The sequence below is a fragment of the Dipteris shenzhenensis genome, chromosome 21, assembly GCF_047967505.1.
Source record: "Dipteris shenzhenensis isolate YYH24624 ecotype China chromosome 21, Dip_SZ_1.0, whole genome shotgun sequence".
In the NCBI taxonomy this organism is placed as follows: domain Eukaryota; kingdom Viridiplantae; phylum Streptophyta; class Polypodiopsida; order Gleicheniales; family Dipteridaceae; genus Dipteris; species Dipteris shenzhenensis.
The window spans coordinates 52,683,657-52,707,841 of record NC_141616.1 but is presented as its reverse complement, the minus strand read 5'-3'; the positions used below and the strand labels follow the sequence as shown (position 1 = coordinate 52,707,841).

General features: G+C 39.6%; 1 protein-coding gene across 1 annotated transcript; it reads right to left on the bottom strand.

The window, feature by feature from the left end:
• Nucleotides 1-17,975: 17,975 nt before the first annotated feature.
• On the bottom strand, nt 17,976-20,000 carry LOC147889056 (uncharacterized). The gene is made up of 4 exons (XM_087392547.1): nt 19,381-20,000; nt 18,906-19,146; nt 18,672-18,789; nt 17,976-18,552 (listed from the first exon to the last, which is right to left on the bottom strand). The coding sequence occupies exons 1-4, from the start codon at nt 19,938-19,940 to the stop codon at nt 18,461-18,463; spliced, it is 1,011 nt and encodes a 336-aa protein (XP_087248673.1). The 5' UTR covers nt 19,941-20,000; the 3' UTR covers nt 17,976-18,460.
• Between the last annotated feature and the right edge of the window lie 4,185 nt (nt 20,001-24,185).

The window sequence follows — 24,185 nt, the reverse complement described above, 5'->3', positions numbered from 1 at the left end:
TAACCATTTGAGCCACACAAGGGGACACCTAAGGGGTTAGCCCATATCAAACACTTTAGCCACCCCCACCCTAAAAGTATTAAACAATATTTTGTCATCATTAAACACTAACTTCTCAACATCACTCAAATCCTTGCGCAAATTATATTTATGTCCATTGATTAGACTTTGGGAGCTTACTAATAGAGAACTTGGTATGTAACATAACATTCATTCCCATTATGCGTTTCTCATAAGTACAAGCTGTGAAAAGGGTTTGCTTTATCAATTGAAGGGTTTCTTCCCATCTAATAGGGATCAGACAATAAGACCCAGGAAATTTTGGCATAACCATAAGCGGTTCTCTCTAGCTCCCTTCAATATTTATAGCAGGTCACTCCAATTCTGATATTTATGTAACACATCACTCCTACTTTTGGATAGTTGGGAAACTACATGCATAGATCATCCTAGTTAATATAACAAGCTAGTCATTATAGAAACCTTAATGCTAGCACTCTTTGCTAGCCATTACCATAGGTATCCCTTCCAGTTGTAGCTAGAGTTTCATCAAGGATGACAATGGTTTTTAAGAAAAAATAAAAAAACCCTTGACAATATCAAGCATCAACATAATAATGTTAGATTGCTTCTAACAATGACACACATGTATGCATGTATAAGTACATGCCTAATCATTTCAAGAATTCTCAATTCCTTTGATGAGCAAGTACTCAAGCTACTACAAATTTTAAGTTGAAATCCAAATGCTTGGCAACATTAGACATTAGCACATTGCAAGTTTACTCTTAACCATTGCAAAAAATATATTGTGTACAATTAACCACCACCAAGGTAGTCATAGTTATGCTAGCTTTTCTCTTTCAAATTTGAGTACTAATTAGGCATGGAATATTTCAAATGAATAAGCTTTAAGAGCATAACTTTCAAAAACCTCTCCAAATTTCAACGAGTTTCAAGCTTCTTTTTTAATTAGCTTGTGTTTGCTATTATGACCAATGCACGAATACGAGTGCAACATCATTTTTGGATGTTCGAAACCTTTAAGGACATAACGTCTCATGAAACCCATCTGGGTCATTTTTTGTCTTAGTGCAGCCATTTCTAGGATTTTCATAAGCCATCCCCTTTTGCATACAACTAGTCATTTGGCAACCATGTTGGCTCACCTTTCTACTAGCTTAGAAGGGTAGCTATGGCTACCATGATATCCATTAGTGGTCATCCTTTCTAGAATTTTGCTAAACATTAGCGTGCATTTATAGGCGAATTCAACATCAATCAATTGTTTGATTCACGAATGGGCATTTATCTTTTCAAGGGTCAAGTTATCTTACACTTGACTTTATTATAGGCCCCTCTCAAACTAGGTTTAATGAGTATTTTCAAATACGAGACTCCATTCCTATATTGATGAAAAATATTTATAAAAAAATCTTAAGTCTCCATTTCTATATTGATGAAAAGTTTTTTTTTTTTAAACTCACACTCTGAGTTTGATGTATTATACCTTAAATACTTGATCAACCTACAAAAATTTGCTCAGCATGCTTTCATCATTACATTGGGAGGTCTGGACTATCCCACTTCAGGAGCAAGCATACCATTTCCTTCTGCCAATAGTAAGTGTCATTTCTTGTATCAATGAAAAGGGCTAAGAAAAATTTATGTTCTCTTTTGCATTTATCAAAAAAATTTGCAAGTGCAAAGGTTGCCAAGATAAAGAGACAATTTCTTTCTTTCCTCAAGTTATCTTATCACATCTTGAATTTCACCCTCTTACCAATATTTATTAAAAAGTACTATCTCTGTCACACTCTAGTGGAGGGTCTTCTTGCTTGCATCCCTTGGAAAGGCTACCAATAAAGAAAGTGGTGAAAGGGAGAGAGAGGGGAAATGAGAGAAGAGACTTAACTACTCATAAAAGATGGAGTTATGGATTTGGTAAGCTCCTTCATGCTATCTCCAATCTCACAATGTGGAGAAAGAGGGGGGGGGGGATCTTCTTCCCATGCCATATGGCCACTCGGACTAAGTGAATAGGTCTATGTTTTCCTAATCAAAGGTTCTATTCTAAACTAAGGGTTTTCCTTCAAATTGAAAGACCCATTGATTATCCATTCAGGTGGAATTATATTAATTATCAATGGTTCCCATTTCTCATAATTGTGTCCATTGCGAAGCTGTGGTTTTTGGTCTCCCAAAGCCCTGGCACATGTTTAGGGAAATATTAAACAAACCTTTTTCCCTCTAGCATTTGGCTAGGATTTTACTAAATAGCCTTTGTGAGCATATAGCTCTTTAATAACAAATCCTTTGTCCTTACTAGGGCTATGGCCATCATCTACCTTTCCCTAGGATATAGCCATTGCATGTCCTAACATGGATCATGCCTTACTTATGCAATATGAGGAACTAAAGCTTACATATCACTCTTCTCATTCTCTATACCTATTTAACACATATTGAAGCTTTGTATTATCAACTATCCATCATCGCATGTCATAGCAATAGTCTCATTGTGCCCATACTAGTTGCATATAGTCCTTATGCTAGCGACTCAATGGATTGAATATGCTTGATCCAAGTTGCATTATAGTAACCTTGATTCATAGCTCTCATACTAGCCACTCAATCCATTAAAATTTTTTGATCCAAGTTGCATTATACTAACCTTGATCCATGCTCAAGATTTGCATATTGAGTCCATGTGTAAGGGTAAATGAACCCTTACTAGCACATGCATCTTGCCCCAGATACTGCGATTTGCTTCAGAGGAGTCTCGCGTTGATTGCGAATTGTCCCATAATGTCAAAGTAAATTGCAATTTCATCCAGTTTGGGTTTTCAGTGGTATCAGAGTGTGGTTTTGCTACTTTCCTTAGGAGCAACAGTCCACAGATTCGGCAAGTACGGTTATGGAACATACACATAGCACAACCTGAAAGATTATGGCGCACAATTTTTTGAACCAAAGACTTAAATATGGAAAAGTTTCCATGATGTTTGAATACTCTAAATTAAGGAAAGGTAAGAAATAAGTAGATTCAAAGACATATCATGGAATTCAAATCTGCCTACATGTTCCATGGTGTGATGGACAACAAAAATCAACAAATTATCCTATATCCATGCAATTTGAAGGGTATGGACATGAATCTATTCATTCAATACAAACATACATATTTTGGTACATGTGATTCTCTAGAGTACACATTTTGGGAGAATATTTAAGAAGATAAGATGATGATATAGTTGTTGCAAAATTTGTATTCAATTAAATATAGCTACACAGTGCCCCACTAGGAGCAGTGGAGCAAAATTTACATTGGGCATGGGTAGGGCCATACAAAATCAAAAAATGCTTCAATAATGGGACCATCACCCTAAGAAACCTAGAAGGAAATGAACTACTGAAGTGAATCAATGGAATGAAAATTAAATTTTTTTTGCCAAAGATGAAATGTGTTTAGGTAGAAATGATCAAGGTAGTCATAAAGTGCCATTTCATGGGAAATAATCTAAAAGACTTGTTACACATCAAATCAAGATTAACAAGGCAATTAAATGGGATCATGATAAGTGGAAGAACAAAATGGGTCAAAACATCCCAAAAAAGAACAATCTTAAACGGCCATGAATCTGAGTGGGAGGACCTAATGATGGAAAGGAGAGGGTGGAAAGAGGATAGTAATTTGACAGCTACTAGACTATTGGGGCAATGAACCCCAGATGCCCTATAAATAAATCCTCTCAGCAAATTGAGCTCAATTTTCTCATTCAATATATAAGCAACCAGACGTCCCTAGAATCAAATTTTGTAGCTCTCACCCCTGAAAACAAGTGGTGTCAAACTAACCCTAAAGTGAAAGAGCAAGAAGAGTAGCAAAGGGACCACCTCAAAAAGGTGAAGCCTGAGTACACATGTATCCAATGTCTTTAGTTGGATTTGTTCATACACCAATTTGAAAAGATGTCATTTGCTTGCTTGTTACATACCCTTTCCCCTGCAACCATGGATCTTTGTTCAAGAATTCATCCTAGTCAATTAAGGTGGTAGGATTGGTAGAATCATAATTCGTATTAGGCAATTAGAAAACCTTTTCCTCCTCTACTTCGTGATTTTGATAGTGAACCCATTGGCTTGGAAGGTATTTGTTCGACATCATTGGAATCGATTACCTCTATGGTGTTGCCCTAGTCAAAGGCCTCATTCTATGGCAATTCATGAAAGTTGTTAATGCTAGTCAAATGGAGCCAATTGTCACTATTGGGATTGTAGTCATATTAATCTTCGTAGGTTGCAGATTCATAGATTTGAGACCAGGACCTGATGCCAAAAGCTCCTTAATTCTACCTTCTAAAACCAAAATTTTCATCAACACTATCATCCTTGGAGTATTTGACCTAGAAAGTCAGATCCTAGTGTGAATTTTAAGAGCCTACAATCTAGAAGATTAATATGACTATGGTTTAGTTAATGGGGGTTGTACCATGTTATAAGGAAGCATTAGTACAACATCTATAGGAGAAGGGTGAGATGACATGACATCAGCCCTTTTAGAGCAAGAATAAGAAGAATTCAATTTTTGAGCTACCTAAATTGGGGTAGATAACAAAATGAGTCATGCCTATCAAGTCTAATTTGAGCAGGAATGCAATGGGGTACTCCCAAAATCTACCATCCACATTGGGTGTTACAAACATGGAACCAACCTCATTTTCAATCAAATGATTGACCAACAAGAAGTCAAACCCATTACGGTATTGTGGGGGTTAAAATTTCAAGTAGTAAGAATGACCTTTCCCATTATTTTCATTGTTTTAAGATGAAATATATTCTTGGAGCATATTTGATATCATTGGGATGACCATTCTTCAACTAGGCTAAGACCAAGCACAATTGGGCTACTTATGAGATTGCAATACAAGAAATAAAAAGAACAAAAAGATGCAAGTTCTCATAGTGGGGTCATTAATAGGATTGTATGGCCCCTATATGTAGAAGGATTGAATTGTCTTGAAAGGATTGAGGATGATGAGGAGCATGTGATTTTGCAATAGAATCCATGGTGCTGCCAATTTGTTTTGTGTTTGCCTCGATTTCTAGATTACACTTGATGGTGAGACTATGAAAGTGGTATCGATGGATATTTCATGCATAAGAGTGTGTCATTAACTCCATATGTATGTGTAAATGATATTAATAATAGTGGAGCTTCCTTTCGCATTTATGAAGATGTTTTGAAGGTGATTCAAAAGTCATGGGGAAAATGTTCCTACTCATGCAGGGTTGACTCTTAAATGTAGTTGTCAAGTCAATGTTATGACTTCAACACCTATGATGTCCAGTTTTTTTAGAATGATGGTAATAATACGGGATTGTTTTCATTTTAGGAGTGATTCTTGTATTTTGGTCATGCAATAATGTGTATGCCACCTTTGTATTGGTGGCATTATCTAATAGTGGAAATGCCACTTCTACATATATTAGATATTCTTGTTAAAAAACATGCCAAACACCCCAATTATTGCCAAAATACAAGTTCACATCCCCAAAGCCAAATCCTTCATTATTATGAACATCATTCTAACAAAATGAACACCATCAAATATAAAATGGCATTGAAGGCAAAATTCTTGGACCAACAACTAGTACAAGTCCACCCTACACAAGTAACATTTGGCAATGATGAATCCATTACCTACAAATCTTCAATACCATTGTAAAGGAAAACCACAAGCTATCAATCTGTGTAGTAACATTTGGCATTGATGAATCCATCACCTACAAATCTTCAATACCATTGCACATCTAGGAACTCAATTTGTTCTTACCTAATAATTGCCTTTTAAATTTGGAAGATAGAACAAAACCCTTGGATGTGAGAACATCATGGAGAGTATTGAGATGACAGACGTGCTCTTTAGTGGATTCGTATATGTACACCAAGCATAAATCATAAACTATCAAAAGATAGAATCCATAAATTTTTGGAATTCTATCTGTGCTATTTTAAAACCCAAAGGCATGACATTCCATTGGTAGAATCTCTGTCAAACCTCAAATCTTGTCTTATTGGCAGCCTTGAGGAGCAATACTAATCTCCCAAAAGCCCCAACTTCAAGTCACAGTTGGAGAAGAGTTCAGCTTTATGTAATCTTCTTCATGAGATATTCCTTATTTACAATAGGATAAGAGATAGAGATGAGGCATTTGTTAATGGGCTTGTAGTTAATGATAAGTTGCTTCTTGCCTTCCTTCTATTTAGAATGCTTACTGACATAGAAAGCCGCTGCTACTCATTCAAGGTGATATTTTTCAATCAATTTCATATTTAGGAGTTCATCCAGCTCTTGCTCGTAGAGAAGATGATCTTTTTTAGTAAAACCATAAGGACTTGCAACTTGGTGCTTAAAATGTATTTAAAGGCCAAGTGGTTTCATCATTACATTCTTTTATGGTGCGGGTGTTGCAAGTATTGAAGTAAGGAGTAGGAAGGTCACTTGGTAGTGAGGAGCTCTTAGAGGAGGCTGCACCAATATCAATAAAAATTGGTTGCCAAGGTTGGTGTCGATATGGATAGTTCATAAAAAAGGTACCATCATTATTAGAGTTTGAAAAATACATGTTAGCAATAAAAACAAAATAGCCATTTTTGTCATAGTAATAACACTTGGGAGAGTCGCCAAATTGTTTATAGAATGGTTGCCGATGGATATTACACTCAAGGTGGTAGAAACAAAGACTTCACCATCTAAGTCTATGAAGCTCAGGAAAATCTTGGCAACTTTCACAGGAGCATTTAGAGTTCCTTATGCCAAAGCACATAGAGTTTGGTTAGCCTTGGAAGGCCAAAAAATTTTAGTACTAATAAATTGATCCCAAACTAAAGAGGAGATGCCAACTTTCTTTAAAGTTTTTAAAAGTAGCTATCCTGTGCATTGATAGTTGAGGTACACCTGAACCATTTGGAAACGATTCACAGAAGAAAATTCATCCATAGATTTTTGGACCTCTTGAGGCACATTGTTTACATTGATAAAATTTGCGCTTCTTTTGGGGAAATCACAAAAGCACCAATGTTATATGGACGGCATATAGATATGATATTTGGCTGAAAAGTCTCAGAATAAGACCAGCCCTTTATACTAGCTATTGTACATGGGTATTATAATCTTTAAGTTGAGATAGGTCACGAAGCTTAGGTGCAAAAAATTCATTCAAAGCTTTTGTTCCATCATCAATCAATGTGGGTATGAGCTGATTATAACTCTGTTGCCATTAGCTCCTTTTATGATGCTTTTTTTTGACGCATGTTACTTAGTTTTTGGACAAGAAGCTTTCCATTGATATTACAGCCAAAAAGTCATAACGTCTATATTTTTGTCCATATTAGCATCAATATTAGCATTGTCTGTTGTAGGTAACATCAATATTTCAATCAAAAAAGCCTCTGGATAAACACACAGTGTAAAAAAAAGTGTTGAGATTTATCCTTGTTAAACCTTGCAAAATTCAAATAAAATTGAAATGTTTTCACATTGCAACATATACTAGATCAATGTTGTTCTCCATTTCTTAATCAATTGATGCTCATCAATGTTGTTCTCCATGGCCAAGTCTTGCACATCTTCAGCATCTACATCGAGGTCTCCCAACTCAATATCTAAGAAACCCTCAAAGGAGATCAAACTATCTTCGCTTCTCAGAACTCTGGTAGAAGGGGTGTTGGAAGCGCTAGCTTCCAACCCATCTATTTCTTGCTCTTCCATTTCATTCTCTACTTCCACATCTTGAAATACATGTCAAATTCTAGGTGCAAGTTGAATCACAAACCACCACTGGTTGTCCACTCGATCAAGTTGAAAGACCACCTAAAACAAAATTCCATGATATGTTCACACAATCTTTGATGAAGTTGAATGGCAACGTGTGGGTAGCACAAATGTGTCGCTAAGGTCATCCTAATTTTTCATTGATTCAATGGCAAAAATCCACTTAGATCCTTCCTGACCATAGCTTGAGCACTTCTGCAGATGACTTTGAACCATTTCACATCAAATATAAATACTTAGAATTTCCTAAACTTTACTTGCAAAATATCTTATATGGTTCTAACATAATCCATTTCGCCTATGATGAGGTTTGTATCCCTCGTACTAGCTCTACCCTCTTGCGAAAAATTGGCCATGACTCCTCGATCAAACGTGTCATGCCTTACATCAATTTTCTCTACTCAATAATGATTACCATATGCCCACATTGCATTCAACACAAACGGTACTACAAAGGTAATGGATTCTTGTTGGCTTATGCAAAAAGGTTATAGATGAATGTAAATTAAAAAAAAATGATTACATATCTTTAGATCACAACCTCGAGCAATATTCCTTCTCCCTGTCTGTCACAATCTCCCCTCTTCAACTAGTAGCTTCAAGAGCATCTTCCAACCAATCAATGGTGCATTTAGGTGGAATGTCTGACAACTCCAGGGGATGCTTCTTACCACTATTGGCCCTTTGCCAAGCTTTTTTATCCTACTGTCTTTTAGCTCTTGCTTCTTTATATTTTTTGAGCCACTTCTCCATTTCTCCACAATTGTAAAGACAAAAGGTGTTCACTTTTTGTTACAAGGCGATACTCATTTTCTTCTGGTTTCCATTCACTTGTCCTATCTCTCCTACAACACGTAGGTCATCGCTATCATCCCAAAGTCAAGGCATGTTTAGCATGAGCTGTATAAGAAACTCCCTAATGTAAAACATTGACTCTTGCACCAGCCAGCCTTCTACCATGCTTCCCTCTGGTCTTGCTTTTTGTCTTACATACCCTTTCAACATCTTCATAAATCATTCCAAGAAAAACATCCATCGGCTATGCAAAGTGCCTCCCTATGCCATTTCATCTACCAAATGCATGCGCAAATACAATTGGATGTCCATGATACTCATTGGAAATGGGTAAAGAGCATCGACAAAAGTTACATCTTGCATTATAATAGGCAGAAGAGAATTGAGGGGAATAGAAATTTGGTACCTGAGCAATCATGCAACCTACGATAATCATGCATGGTCCACATTCGAATGCCTTTCACTCAAAAATGACGTTGACCCAAAGGCTTTGAAATGTCATAAACTTGCATGCCATTCTATAATATTTGCAACTCGTCCACAAAGGGACTAGATATACATCCATCTTTTTCACCTTGTGCTTGCCTGAGTGCTAACATCAAATACCCCTTCTTTATGGTCATCCAAGGAGGAGTAATTATATTGTGACTACTATTGGCCACATGGACCACGATGTGGACTAATGTCCAAAGGGATTAACACCATCCATAGCCAGCCCAAGACACAAATGATGAGGCTCAAGCCCAAACTTTGGCCACCTCTTCTCTACGTGTCTCCAAGCCTTTCCATTTGGAGGGATCCTCAATATTCCATCCATCGAGTGGTTGCAAGAATGCCAATCTAGAAGTCCAGCTAACGATCCACAACAAAACAAGTGCACAATGCATGTTAGGATCGGCATGTGTCGTAGTACCTTTTTTGAAAACTAATCTCGTTGTGTTTCTCGTCAGTATCGAGATGCACGACATTGTGTATAGCTTATATTAGAGTGCTTGTATGTTCCTCTGTAAAGGATGCAATCATTGGGACATGCATGAATTGACTTGTAATCCATTCCTAATGATTCCAACATCTTGTTTGCATTCTTTCTTGAGTCATGGAAGTAGTATTTGGAGTAACGTGGAGGCTGGGACATTGACCCATTCAATGAATTTGAAGCAACAATTTGGAAGTACACACATGAAATTATAGTTTAGACTACATCAAAACTCTTACCGAAGAGGGGACCTAATGCTAGTGTCTGACCATCCATAATCTGCTTGTACATTCAAGATCAAATAATGGAGGCAAGAAGAGAATGGCTTGTCCCTTCATACAACATGGTGCTTGCCTCACCTCACAAGCTCTCCTCTTCAGGACTCATGTTATCCTCGCTATTCACTTTGACATCTTCATCTCTTTCATTTTGGGGTGAAGGAGCATCAAAGTAAGTGTTTATCATGTCCTACATTATTTTGGCCTCATTTAGGGCATCTTCCTCTTCGCTACTTCTATTATGTTGCTCTTCTAGCTCTCCGTCTTCCCTTAGAGTGTTTCAATATCCTTGGTTCAACATCGACTCGTGAGGACAATTATGCAATGCATGTGCTCTCAAACTTTCCAGAAAAATTTCATGTCCCTGCATGAAAATAATTTAGTTAATCATCTCACATAAGTCACATGCAAGCACAGAAAGTTAGTACATGAAATGAATTTAATGAATTCACTCATAAAAAAGCTTAAACCTGACTTCTACCTCATCGTTCAATTGTATCTCTAGCAAGGGTTGGAAGCCACCATATCTCTTTATGTGTGTTATTGATATGTTGCGTAATCTCCTTATTTGTCCTTTGCATCATGCACAATCACACCAGGCTTATTGATAAAGATTTGCTCTACTAGTCTCTTCTTCGGACTCTAATGAGCTTGAAGACATTTCAAAGATTACACATGATCATTAAAGCACCATAATCCATACATGAGAACAAAACATGCCAAAAAGTAAACCCATCTTGTTTAATATTTGACCATGCTCTATTTCGTTGATTATTTTGTGAAAAACATCTTGGAAAATACACTAGAGCGGATATTTATGTTGATATTTACGTCGAAAAAAGCGTCAAACATGTTCTCTATAGATAGGACCTTGCGCATTGGATTTTATAATCCAAAAAAAAAAAAAACTGTCACATGGAGCAAACGGAGGCTCCATAACATGTACTCATATAGTTGGATGCATAAAGCATAGCAATATGACAGTGCATTAGGATTATTTATGAACTAGAAGACCAGATGCATGGGCAAAAACATGAAAATGTTCATTTTTGACCATGCAAATTGGATCCGATGGCCATGATATTTTTCATGAGAATAAAGCTAGTTGATTTTAAGTCTCTTGCAAAGTATTGTGGCCATCGGGTCCCATTTGCATGATTAGAATACCACCAAGGCATTATTTTTAACCAAAAGAGGGGATGAAGGGATAAAAACATGGAAATATTTGTTATTGACCATGAAAATGGGATCTGATGGCCATGACATTAGGAAAAAGCCTCAAACTAGGGGATTTTAAGTCTCTTGCAAAGTATCGTGGCCATCGGGTCCCATTTGCATGACTAGAATACCACCGAAGCATTATTTTGTGGACCACGAGGGGATGCATGGGCAAAAACATGGAAATGTTCATTCTTGACCATGCAAATGGGGTCCGATGGCCATGATATTTTGCATGGGACTAAATCTAGGTTATTTAAAGTCCCTCCCAAAGTATGAATCCCATTTGCATGACTAGAATACCATCAAGGCATTATTTTGAACAAGAAGAGGGATGCATGGGCACATGGAAATGTTTGTTCTTGACCATGCAAAGGGTCTTCGATGGCCATGATATTTTTCACAAACCTCAATCTACATGATTTTAAGTCCCTTGAAAATTATCATGGCCATTAGGTTCCTTTTTCATGACAAATTTACCACCAAGGCATTGTTCTAAATTAGAAGAGGGCATGCATAGGAAAAGACATGGAAATGTTTGTTCTTGACCATGCAAGAGGGATTCAACGGCCATGATATTTTTCATGGGACTCAATATAGGTGATTTAAGTCTCTTTCAAAGTATCGTGGCCATTGGATCCCATTTTCATGGACTAGAATATCATTGAGGCATTTTTTTGAACCAAAAGAGGGGATGCATGGGGGAAAACCTAGAAGTGTTCATTCTTGACCATGACCATGGGATCCGATGGCCATAATATTTTTCATGAGCCTCAATCTATGTGATTTTAAGTCCCTTACAAAGTGTCATGGCCATCAAGTCGTGTTTTCATGACTAGAATGCCACCGAGGCATTATTCTGAACCAGAAGATGGGATGCATGGGCCAAAACACGGATATGTTCATTCTTGACCATGTAAATGGGATCCGATGATCCTGATATTTCACACGGTCATCAATATAGGTCATTTTAAATCCCTTGCAAAGTATTGTGGCTATAGATTCCCATTTTCATGAATAAAATGCTACCGAGGCATTATTTTGAACCATAAGAGGGAATGCATGGGCAAAAACATGGAAATGTTTGTTCTTGACCATGCAAATGAAATTCGATAGCCATGATATTTTTCACATGCCTCATATAGGTAATTTTAATTCTCTTGCAAAGTATCATGGCCATAGGGTCCCATTTGCATGACTAGAATACCACCGAGGAATTATTTTGAACCAGAAGAGGGGATGCATGGGCAAAAACATGAAAATGTTCGTTCTTGATCATGCAAATGGGATCCCATGGTCCTGATATTATGCACAGGAATCAATATAGGATATTTAAGTCTCTTGAAAAGTATCGTGGCCATCTATTCCCGTTTTCATGACTAGAATCCCACCCAGGCATTATTTTGAACCAAAAGAGGGAATGCATGGGCAAAAACATGGAAATGTTTATTCTTAACCATGCAAATGGAATCTAATGAGCATGATATTTTTCACATGCCTCGTCTAGGTAATTTTAAGTCCCTTGAAAATTATCATATCCATCGAGTCCCATTTGCATGATTAGAATACCACCGAGGTATTATTTTGAATCAGAAGAGGGGATGCATGGGCAAAAACATGGAAATGTTCATTCTTGACCATGCAAATGGGATTCGATGGTCATGATATTTTGCACAGGCATCAACCTAGGTGATTTTAATTCCCTTGCAAAGTAATGTGGTTATCAAGTCCCATTTGCATGACTAGAATACCATTGAGGCATTATTTTGATCTAGAAGAGGGGATGCATGGACAAAAACATGGAAATGTTTGTTCTTGACCATGCAAATGGGATCCGATGGTCGTTAAATTTTTCACAGAACTCAATGTATGTGATCTTAAGTCCCTCACAAAGTATCGTGTCCCATTTGCATGTCTATAATTCCACTGAGGCATTATTTTAAACTAAAAGAGGGGATGCATGGGCAAAAACACGAAAATGTTCATTCTTGACCATGCAAATGGGATCCAATGGCCATGATATTTTCCATAGGATTCAATATATGTTATTTTAAGTCCCTTGCAAAGTATCATGGCCATCGAGTTCCATTTGCATAACTAGAATACCACCGGTGCATTATTTTGAACTAGAAGAGGGGATGCATGAGCAAAAACATGGAAATGTTTGTTCTTAACCATGAAAATGGGATCTGATGGCCATGATGTTTTGTAGGAGACTCAATATAGGTGATTTTAAGTCCCTCATAAAGTATCATTGCCATTTGGTTCCATTTGCATGACTAGAATACCACCGGTGCATTATTATGAACCAAAAGAGGGGATGCATGAGCAAAAACATGAAAATGTTTTTTCATGACCATGCAAATTGAATACTGTGGTCATGATATTTTTCATGGGCCTCAATATAGGTAATTTTAAGTCCCTTGCAAAGTGTCGTGGCCATTAGGTCCCATTTGCACATTGACTAGAATACCAACGAGGCATTATTTTGAACCAGAAGAGGGGATGCATGGGCAAAAACATGGAAATGTTCGTTCTTGACCATGAAAATGGGATGCGATGGCCATGATAATTTTCATGATCTTCAATTTAGGTGATTTTGAGTCCCTCATAAATTTTGTGGCCATCAGATCCCATTTACATGACCAGAAGAGTACCGAGGCATTATTTTGATAAGTGGTTAACAAGTGATCATACGGATCCTTAAAATAACACATTTTCTTACATCAAAGGCAATAGTACCTAGCAATAATATTTGTATTGAGTTCTAGTCCATTATAGCACTACCATCTTGGACCTTATGCCAATAATGATTGAAATGACTATCAGTCATGCAAAGCCCTCTCCACTGTGAATTAGAGGATTGTTAACTTTTATCCCATTTTGTGAATGGATTTCGAACATGGCCATGGAAAACCGACATCTTGGACCCACAACATCTCGGTGCAATTAAAACCCTAAAACAATGCCCATAGGTTTTAAAACTTCACAACCCATTTCAAGCTATCACCTTACCAACTCTTTAAAGACCTAGAATAGGGATTTGCATTTAAATTTTGAGACTAAATACCCTAAACCCCAAAAAATGATGTTACTTAATTTTTGACGCTTTCAGGGATGGTAATATCGATGCTAATATCGACGCTATAGGAACTAAAACCCAATCCCAAATCATGTTGCTTTGATTCTTCTCTCCTATCCTTCACTGATCATATATAGCTTGTCAGGACCTCCACAGCTTGGAAGCACCTCTCTACAACTAAGGACAACCACCACACCTTCACGCATCCCTTTCCACCAAGTCTGTTGATTTTCTTTGGCTTTCTTAAGTTTTTCTTTCCTTTCCCTTTCCTTCACTTTCTCTTTCCTTCCCTTTCCCTTTCCCTTTCCCTTTCCTTCCCTTCCCTTTCCCTTCCCTTTTCCCTTTCTTGTGTTTTCTCCCTTTCTCTCTTCCCTTTCTCCCTTTCTCTCTTCTTGCTTCAAGCTTATATGCTTTCTAAGGCTTTTCTTTTCTTTCGAAATGAATGTGTGTTTATTTAGTTTAGTTAGTATGCATCCATGCAGGAGTGAGTATTCCCAAGAACACAGTGCTGAAATGGATGGAGACTTCACTATTGTGCTCTTGGGAATCCTCCCTTTCCCTGAAAAATGCGTGTCTAAATAGAATGCATTCTAAAGTTTAAATAAAATCTCTTGAAATTTTAAATAAACTCTCCCATTTCATTTCGTGAAGGATGCCAAGCAGAGGATCAAGTGGTAAGGGTGAAAAGTGACCCTCCTGGGATGATAGTAGCACCTTGGGTAGTAGTATGGAGAAGGCTCCCAAAGCTAGATCCCAATAGTAGGGAAAGACTTTGCGCAAGTGGGACGAGGAGAGATAGCGAGTGTCAGGTCCACCGGCCTTTGTATAGATCTCCCAAGGCACCATCGAAGGTGGGCCTAGGGAGAGAGAGAGAGCCACCGTTGACGTAGACGATTGGGCTCTGGTACAGGCAATGTCGTTAAGGGGAGTGGAGCCAAATCCCAAACTTCCACCACCCTCCCCTATGAGGTTGATAGAGAGTTTGAAATAATAATGGGTTGCTTGGGTTACAAACCGAATGCACGGGCTTCCATCCTTTGGGTGGTGATGGATTTTGATTGCGTACATCGGCATTGCGGCTAACTTGATCACGTATTTAACAAAGGTTCTCCACGAGGATTTAGTCTCGTCTATCAAGAACACAAACAACTGGGTACGTGTTACGCTGGTCGTGCCCTTCATCGGAGGATTCTTTGCCGTTGCCTATTGGGGGCGATATAGGACAATTGCCTTTTCGTCTGTCGTGTATGTACTGGTGAGTACTAACGATGTTCTCTCTACTCCTTAGATCATGAAGCGACGTCACCCTTCCTTTGTCGGATTATCGCTGCCCGTGCTCAAGTAATTTAAGTTGCCGCAGGGCTTGCTCTTGATAACACTCTCAGCGTCCATTTCATCTCTCAAGCCACCTAAACAGGCACAAAAGAAAAAGTATTATATCCTTAATACATTAAAGGCGGAGTTTCCTGTGCCATCTGAGGAGCTTGAGTTTGATAACCGCTGGATGCTAAATAAAATGGCCCAAGTGCTGCACTCATCGCAAAAATATCAAATCCGCAAGAAGGCTACGGCTAGGGAATTCAAGCCTACTTCGAAAGATTGGAAAATTGCTAAAAAGGAATTACTAGTGCGTAATTTTGGGCAACATGTGAATCACTAAAACTAACATGTATTCTTATGATGTTAGTTTGTGAAAATGGGCCACGGATGTACGGATGAGGAGTATAGGTATGCATACAACAACAAATGGAAGCTCTAATGAGGAGTATAGGTATGCATACAATAACAAACGGAAGCTCTAATGAACCTACTTGTGGAGAGAGGAGAGTTTGTACCATTCCTCAATGTAAGCCCTTATTACATTTATCTTTTTAGAAGTTATATGCAAATCGTGTTCCGGCTAGTTGAACAGGACAGAGATGAATACTTGAGAGAAGCTCGCTAGGAGGATGTTGTAGCGCGTGGAGAGGGCACCAGTGGGAATGAAAATTGTAGAGAGGATGAGGACGAGGATGGGAGCAGCAATGACTAGCACTACATTCTACCCATGTGCCTATTGACGGACATACAAAGCCAGTGCAAACCTGTATATAGTATCAATATTTTACCACATACAATGTAAGGCAATTTTGTTATGAACAATTCTAAACAATACAATATAATGGCCACAAAAGGCAATTTTGTTATGAACAATTCTAAACAATACAATATAATGGCCACAAAAATCAACATCAAAATAGCTCTGAGATCTTTTACCAACGTCGATACTACCATAAAAAAATTGTTCCCAAAGTTGATATTACCGTTCAAAAAAGCGTCAAAAACAACCTACGCGTCGATTTACCATTTCTATTAGTGTCTACAATTTGTATATCAACTTATGAGTTAAATAGCAACGTTAATATCAATGCTAAAATAGATGTTTTTTTCGATGGATTTCAAAGTTTGAAAAAAAATTAATGTATTTTATGTTTAAAAAAACGTCAAAAATGAGCTCAACTATTGTAGTGCCCCTCGCCTCTCTATTGTGTGCCCTCTTCACCCTTGCCTCTCGACTACCACATCCAACCTGCCTCTCTATTGTGTGCCCTCGGCCCCTCTCTAGGCTTGCCTTTGGACCATGCCATCCAACTTTGCCTCTCTATAGTGTTTGCAATTACAAGCCATTCCTCTCATCTTTTGCCTCTCACATACAAGATACTAACTGTCACATTCCCTATTTCATCAATCATACCCACATGTCACACTAGCCTTGCCATAGAGGCCCATCGACATGTCCAACGCCTATATCAATTGTGTCGCCTCCAAGATTGTCTTTAGATCAAACCCGTCTTTTCAACATTCCCCACATTGGGTCCATCCTCTTCCATTCGGGTGGGGGTGTTCACCTCTTCTTCCTCTTCACTAGCTCCTACTCCTACCCACCTACCCACTTCATAGACCATCAGATGACCCAAGGCTGCGAGGATATTGCAGCTCTTTCACACCCATATGTAAGCGTTGGAGGCTTTCTTCACATCTCCTCGCATGATTTCTTCCATATTCAATCCTCTCCATCATGTCCCCATCTTCGCCCTCCAATCTTCCATAGTTGCCTCACCATCGCTTCACCTCTCACTACTACATCTCCACCTCTTCTCACAGAGGCCTCACAATCCACTCCAACTCTTATCACCACTCCCTCTCCTTTAGTCATGGATGCCTTTTGTAGCTAGCACCACCTCCTATCATGAAATCCCCCTACGCCTCCCTTGTGCTTCTGAGTTCTATTGAGGAGTAGGGGGCATGCCTCGACAGAAGCAATCTCGACCCACACACCCACCTTAATCGAGGGCAATGCCTACAAGATAAGCCATGCCTAAGCAAACGCTCCAACACAACACAAACCACAAAAGGCCTAAACTCCAAACAAGGCATGGCCAAGAGGCTACTAAATATAGAGGGGAACCTTGTCTTCCTTTGCACTTTGAGGCTATCAAATAATTCATCTTGAAGTCCCAGGCTATTAGACTAGAAACAACTCCAACATCCAAGTGTTTGTATATAAATCAACAAGTAAACACACCTAGTGAGCACTATCATCACAACAAGCAAAATATTCAAAAGAACAAATACAAAGACGACCATTTGCACCACCCAGACATACAAGAGATTTACCATTGAGAGTACGGTTGCCAGCCATCGCTGCATTTCTGCCAACCACTAGTAATGTTGCATAATAACAACTAGAGGCTCCGAGAGAGCCAAAAACCATACTCAAAAGGAGAAAAATAGGTTTTATTGTGTCATAAAACATCACAAAGCCGGATGAAATGCCAAATAAGAAACTCCAATAAATTGTCTCTGCTCGACTGTTTGATAGAATACAATACACAAAAGTGGGTCAACTAAGTACACTCTCATGGAAGCATCTAGATCCACAATCAACTCCTTGAATCACTCCTTAATTCTCTGCCGAGTGAAAATCCAATAGACTCTGCTCAATACAAAGAATACTTCTACATAATAAATCTGGTAACAAAGAATGTAATGATTCTAGTCTTAGAAGCTGGTTCCAATGAAAAATGTGAAAATCCAGCCCTTTGGTACACCTGTCAAGCTCGTTAGAAACCAAATAAATAGCCTCCACCTCGATCCCACCGCAATACCAGGAGAACCAGGTTCAGGCACCACCAAGAAAAACAAAATCCGCCATCAGCTCTGGGTTAGCTCGAAAGTGTGAAGAACCAAGAGCAGTACATCTCTCATACTCAAAATTGATGGTAGCAGAGTGTCACAAAGCTATAGCAGCTTTGTCTGGCAAAATTGAGGGTGCAGGACGTGCAATCAATGGCTCATAATGATCAGCACCAGATCCGCACCAACCTGCCACCAAATGCTTTGAATTCAACACATGCATGAAGAACCTCTACCGGAAGAAAATTGTACCATGTTCCACGGTTACGTGACCAGGCATGAGTGTTGGAAGAATAAATTTTCTATACCAGTGCCCTTCATGAATAGGAAAGCCGGGGGATGCAGGATGTCTCCTCGTGGACGATGGGATAGAAAAAAAACACAATGTTCTTCGTCGACCATAGCATCAGCTCCATGAGCCTGGAGCTGCGAAACTAGCAGAGTCATCCTTCGGAAGGGAATGGCAAATTGATCCTGAATAAATTGAAGCTTCAAATGATCACTTCACGACTGGGTACCCGCAAAGATCAAAGTAAACGCACCACAAAAATCTCTCGGTGGTATTCCGAAGCAAGGCTCTCGATGGCGATGTCATCACCAAATGCAGCCGCCCGACCTTCTCGGTTATCATCGACGCTTATCAAACCCTCCTGGGTGTATAGAAGAGTAATAATGTCATGCTCATCCGAGGCATCACCTGCCACAGACATATACTTGGCCCAGCTCTCTCCATCGTCAACTCTTATGCAACGTTCCTTGTATACAGTTTCTGCGGCTTCTTCCCTGGGACGACAGAAAGGTTTATATGAGGGACTTTTAAACTAGAATCCACAGGAAACTTCCAACAAGCCCAATGGAAATCTTGGAGAGTTCGGCTCTTTGTCAGCGACGGGCGAGCGAACGGGAGAAGTTTGAAGGAACGTTTCATGGCCAACAGCGGATTTCCAGCCCAGATCTACGCACGGGAGGGATAGAAAACAGAGATGGGCATCTTAATTACGAGGGCAGACGCGTTACCTGCTGACGCCGCATTGAACAAGCTCCCGAATCGCTGAGTCAAGAGCTTCGCGGTCGGATTTCTTGGCCAAGAGCTTCACCTCTTGGACAACATGCACGCCCCAGCCAGAATCAAGATCCGGACTGTAGAGGTGCTTGATGACGCAATCCGTGGCGAGTTTGGGCAGCGCGTCGTCGTGGTAGTCACTCAGGAATCGGTCGACGGTGCGGGAGCGGATGGCACGGGGGGAGTCGGGCAAGGCCATGGACTTGAGCGAGGCAGTGAAGAGGCAGTTACCATCGGCATCGACGTCGCCACCGTGGTGGAGGGTGAAGACGGAGGGGGGGGAGGATTTGGGGGGGGGGTTCCAGGAGACACCGGAGGAGGAGAGTTTCTGGAGGGAGCGAAGCTGGGGGGGATGGAGGCCAGGGACGGAAGACCAATCTGTTTGGGGGGGGGAGGGAAGGAAGACGAGGGAGGAGAGGGGAGGGGGAGGAAGGGGGGGGGAAGGAAGCCATGATGAAGGGGGCTGAGGGTCGACGAGCAGAGTGGATGAATCAGGCTGGATGAGCTTGCCCATTTGTGAAAAGAACGATGACGACGAAGAAGAAGATAATGAAGAAGAAGAAGAAGAAGAAGAAGAAAATAATTTGGAATTCAAAGGCACCTTTGTAGGAAGAAAAATGAAAGGCCACATGGAACTTGAAAAGAAGAGAGAGTTTAGGGAACGAGGAAGCAACTTGAACCTTCTCATCCTTTTGCTCTCTTCCCTTAGACCGCGCTCACACCACCTTCTCTGTCCGTGGCGATGGCTGGCTGCAGGACAACATGCACCGTATGATGTCATCGCTTGCTTGGGAAAATGGACCAGCACATCGGCATGTCCTCTTGAAGATGAGCCTCCTATCAAAAGCAAGCCCCAAACCTCGACATTCGTGAAAAGCCCGCCATGGCCGGCTTTTCACGAAATGAAGATGGCGAGCCGCTGCCGCGAAATGAAGATGGCTCGCAATCGTTGTCGCTCGCCATCTTCATTTCGTGAAAAGCCTCCCACCGCATGGGCCTTTCACTAAGAACTTCTTGGCCATGGCGAAGAGACACTTTCGGAGCACGGCCACCAGGTGTGTCGGTTCACATAACCTGTGATGAAGTTTTATGGAGGAGGCTGCCATTTAAATACACCAAAGTTTGACCGGTCGTGCAGGTTCAATCCCCACTCAGCGGTGTTCGCATGCAAAAAAATTCAATTGCCCAATGAGTGGGTAGCCTTCACATGGCAAACACTATTTTTTGGGGTCAGAGTCAAAGCCCATCTTTTCTATTCGTCCAAGTAGGATGACAAACCTTCCCATCATTTTTGGAGGACAGTCAAGCAAGAATTGTGAACCCAGCCTTACACACCTACACGCAAGTTTGAGCTGATTTGGCAAATGTCTCCACTACCCAAACTTGATGGATAGCCCATCTTGGCCTCTTGTCACCCACCCAAGCTTGAGTGCAAGGCCAATGTGTAAAAGCTTAAGGCGGTTACACACCATCCATGTTGACCCAAGCAAGAAAAGGCATGGGAAAGGCATGGGTTACACACACCAACGTAAGAATAAGAATTCCTACACTTATTGCAAGAAGGTGATAACGCCTACGTGGTTTAGGCTGAGGGACAATTGATTGGTCAGCGCCGGTTCAAATCCTTTTGTATGATGTTGGGCGGGCAATAGGCAAGGGGTAGTGGCCACCCATGAAAATGGGTGCCCCTTTTTTGCATAGCTAATCACGCCTTACCACATGGATGCCACGTAGGGGGGCACCTCTTCCTCACCACATGGATGCCTCATAGGGGGACACCCCTTCCTCACTTTGGGTGGGTAACTACGTTATCCTCCCCTTGCTCCTCATATGAAAGTCCCTACATCATAGTGTCACTGACATTTGGCCCAAGAGAGCACTTTTCACCTACAAACCTACCCAACACATCACATTTCACCTGCAAACCTACCATAGCATACACACGTGGAAGGACAACCACAAGTCCTTCCACATGAGAGAAGGGATGAGGATCCTCAAGTTACCATCACATGGCTTCCTATTATCTTAAGTCACCGTCCTCAATTCCCAAGTCCCTTCCCTCTATAGCTCTTCACCTTCATTTGTTTTCATGGCATCCCCACATTTTGCTCTCTTCCTTTTGTTCATCTACTCTTCCACATCAAGTGTTACATTTGAATCTTATTCTATTCATGTACTCTAAAAACTATCTTGTTATTAACTCCATCAAAGCCTAATATGACAACATCTTCCTCAAGAGAGAGAGTTGTTCACACCAACATGATGCTCACCTTCTCTTCTGAACATTCTCCTCATCACCCTCACAACAACACATCTACTACTACTAGTGCTTGCCACAAGCATAGTGGATCACCCAACTCCAACCCAGTAATGATAACCAAAACAATCGCTATGGTGTTAAGTTTAATCATATAATTAAATCCCATGGCATGGTGGGTTCTCTTCCTCTTTGCTTCCTCCTACTTCATCTATGCCTTTGTCTCCTTTCAAATATCAGTAAAGCCTAGTTTCATTGAGCAATTCAAGACCCCTATCCTAGTCTTCACATGGTCACCATCATCTCACAGACAACTTCTTTCAATTTGTAAAAATTCCTTTAATATGCAATCGGCACATGCTTTTTAATCTACTTTAGCATGTCCAATAGCCAAGCTCTCCCTGTATCTTTTGTCAATCCATGGGTCATGGAAGCCAACACATTTGCTTTCTTCAAAAATAGTTTTCCATAGTATCATAAATCTACTGTCCATGTGACTACAGGCTTTTGTGCTTTTCCCAAGTCATAAAAGGGCAAGTTTATTTTTTAAACAAATCATTGTAAATTTCATAAAAGACAAAACTTTATTTGTTCAAAAGTACACTACCAAATTTGATAGTGTAATATGGAATATCATGTACAACATCTATGTGATAATTTCCACTTGGGGTCATCCTTTGCTTTAAACACAGACTTGGACCTCTTTCTTCATCTTGTTTATACAATATATTATATTCTCAGTTACTTCAATCTAAAATGCTTCACTCACAAGAACCTAGCTTCAATATGACAACAATTGATGGTCAATTGTACTATGAAAGTGCTTGAAAATCTTTTTCACCACTTTATAATGATGCTAACATGGGTTTTCCATGAACTAGTTGACCAAGCCTACTTCATAACAAATATTTGGTTTAGTTCTTATCATAGACAAATTAGATCGCTAACTGCTTGCCGATACAATGCTACTTTCAATCTTGAGGTATTGTGACCTAGTTCAATTTTAGTATTGACATATTTGCAATATATCATATCAAATTATTTGACCATCTCATCAATCTATGTTCTTTCATTTAGAAAGATTATATCTTCCTTTTTGTTGACCCCTATGCCCCAAATGTCATGTGATTGTCCTAGAAATCTAATTTCAAATTGCCTACTCATGTTTGCCTTAACTTGATCTATCATCTTCATGCTATTGCGTACAATGATAAAATCATCTACATAAAGAGAAATGATTTTCAAATGTCCATCTTGATTTATCCATGATCATCTATAATTCTCACAAACCCTTTGGGCTTGAAGTATGCATCAATTTTGTTATCCTAAGTGCTTAAAGCTTGCTTCAAACCATGAAGTGGTTCCCTAAATATGCATACCATTATATAACCCATCCTAAAGCATCTATGGCTATAGCAACAAGCAAAGATGACAAAGGACACACGTGTCTGATTAACCTTTTAGAGCAAAGGAGGTGAAGTGAGGCCATTCCCTACCTTAGTAGCTGCTTCGACTAGCAATACTTCCACAAAATGTCTAAATTTGGAACCAATCCCCATATCTTGTAATGACCCACTGATAAAATCCCACTCCATTATATCATAAGCCAAAATCTATCTTCAAGAAGCATATATCATGTCCCTATTCATCTAACATTTCCAATCCTTCCATTAGTGTAAGTATAGCCCAAATCTATTCTTGCATTTTATCCCTAGTGAAGTGCCAATGCTTTGGCAAAGATCTTCTAATTAACAAGACTTGAGCATTGTGAGTGGTCTCCAATTCCTCTTCTTTGGGTCCCCCTTTTGAAATTAGCATTAACATGCCTATATTAATTCTTTGATTCAAGGAGATCATTCTCCCATGATACATTCTAAAAGTTGAGTAGTCTCGCCCTTTAAAGCAGCAGACATAAGCTCAATGAGGAGATTGTCATCACCACATGGGGTATTACCTTTGGCCATGTATCCGACTGCTTCTTTGAATCTCTCCATCATGAAGTCTCTATCCAAAAAACTTGAGTCAAAATTGGACACAACTTTTGGCCTTGCCTAACTACATTTTCCCTTCATATGAGCTTCCATATTGATAAATTTGTGGGTTTCATAGTCGGATATCTTATTGGGATGTCATTCAAATAATCATTCGTAGTGGGATGTCACAATCTATAATATTTTGGGTTCTCCAATAATCATTCAGAATGGGATGTCACAATCTATAATATTTTTTAATTATCCATCACCACTTGATCATTTTCCCTAAGCTAAGAGAAAGGTTCCTAGGCATGTTTCTTCCAAATGCTCCTAAAAACGTCACCATTGGAGCTATCTACTTTACCAGCCCACCATCCCTTATAGAACATTTTTCTAGCTGAGTTGCCATGTGCTCTTTTTCTTTTAATTGCTCTTTAATCACCTGCATTTGAGTTTGGCCCTATTTTGAAAAATCTAGTGAAAGAGAAAGCATTTTTTTTTCTATCATCCATCATTTGAGTTTGGCCCA

Bases quoted from the DNA above. Each gene is read 5' to 3' on its own strand.
- LOC147889056 (XM_087392547.1), bottom strand. From the start codon at position 19,940: ATGGGCAAGCTCATCCAGCCTGATTCATCCACTCTGCTCGTCGACCCT. The intron at 19,147-19,380 runs GTAACGCGTCTG...CTGTCGTCCCAG, and splicing joins GTTCAATGCGGCGTCAGCAG to GGAAGAAGCCGCAGAAACTG. The intron at 18,790-18,905 runs GTGCGTTTACTT...CTAGTTTCGCAG, and splicing joins ACCACCGAGAGATTTTTGTG to CTCCAGGCTCATGGAGCTGA.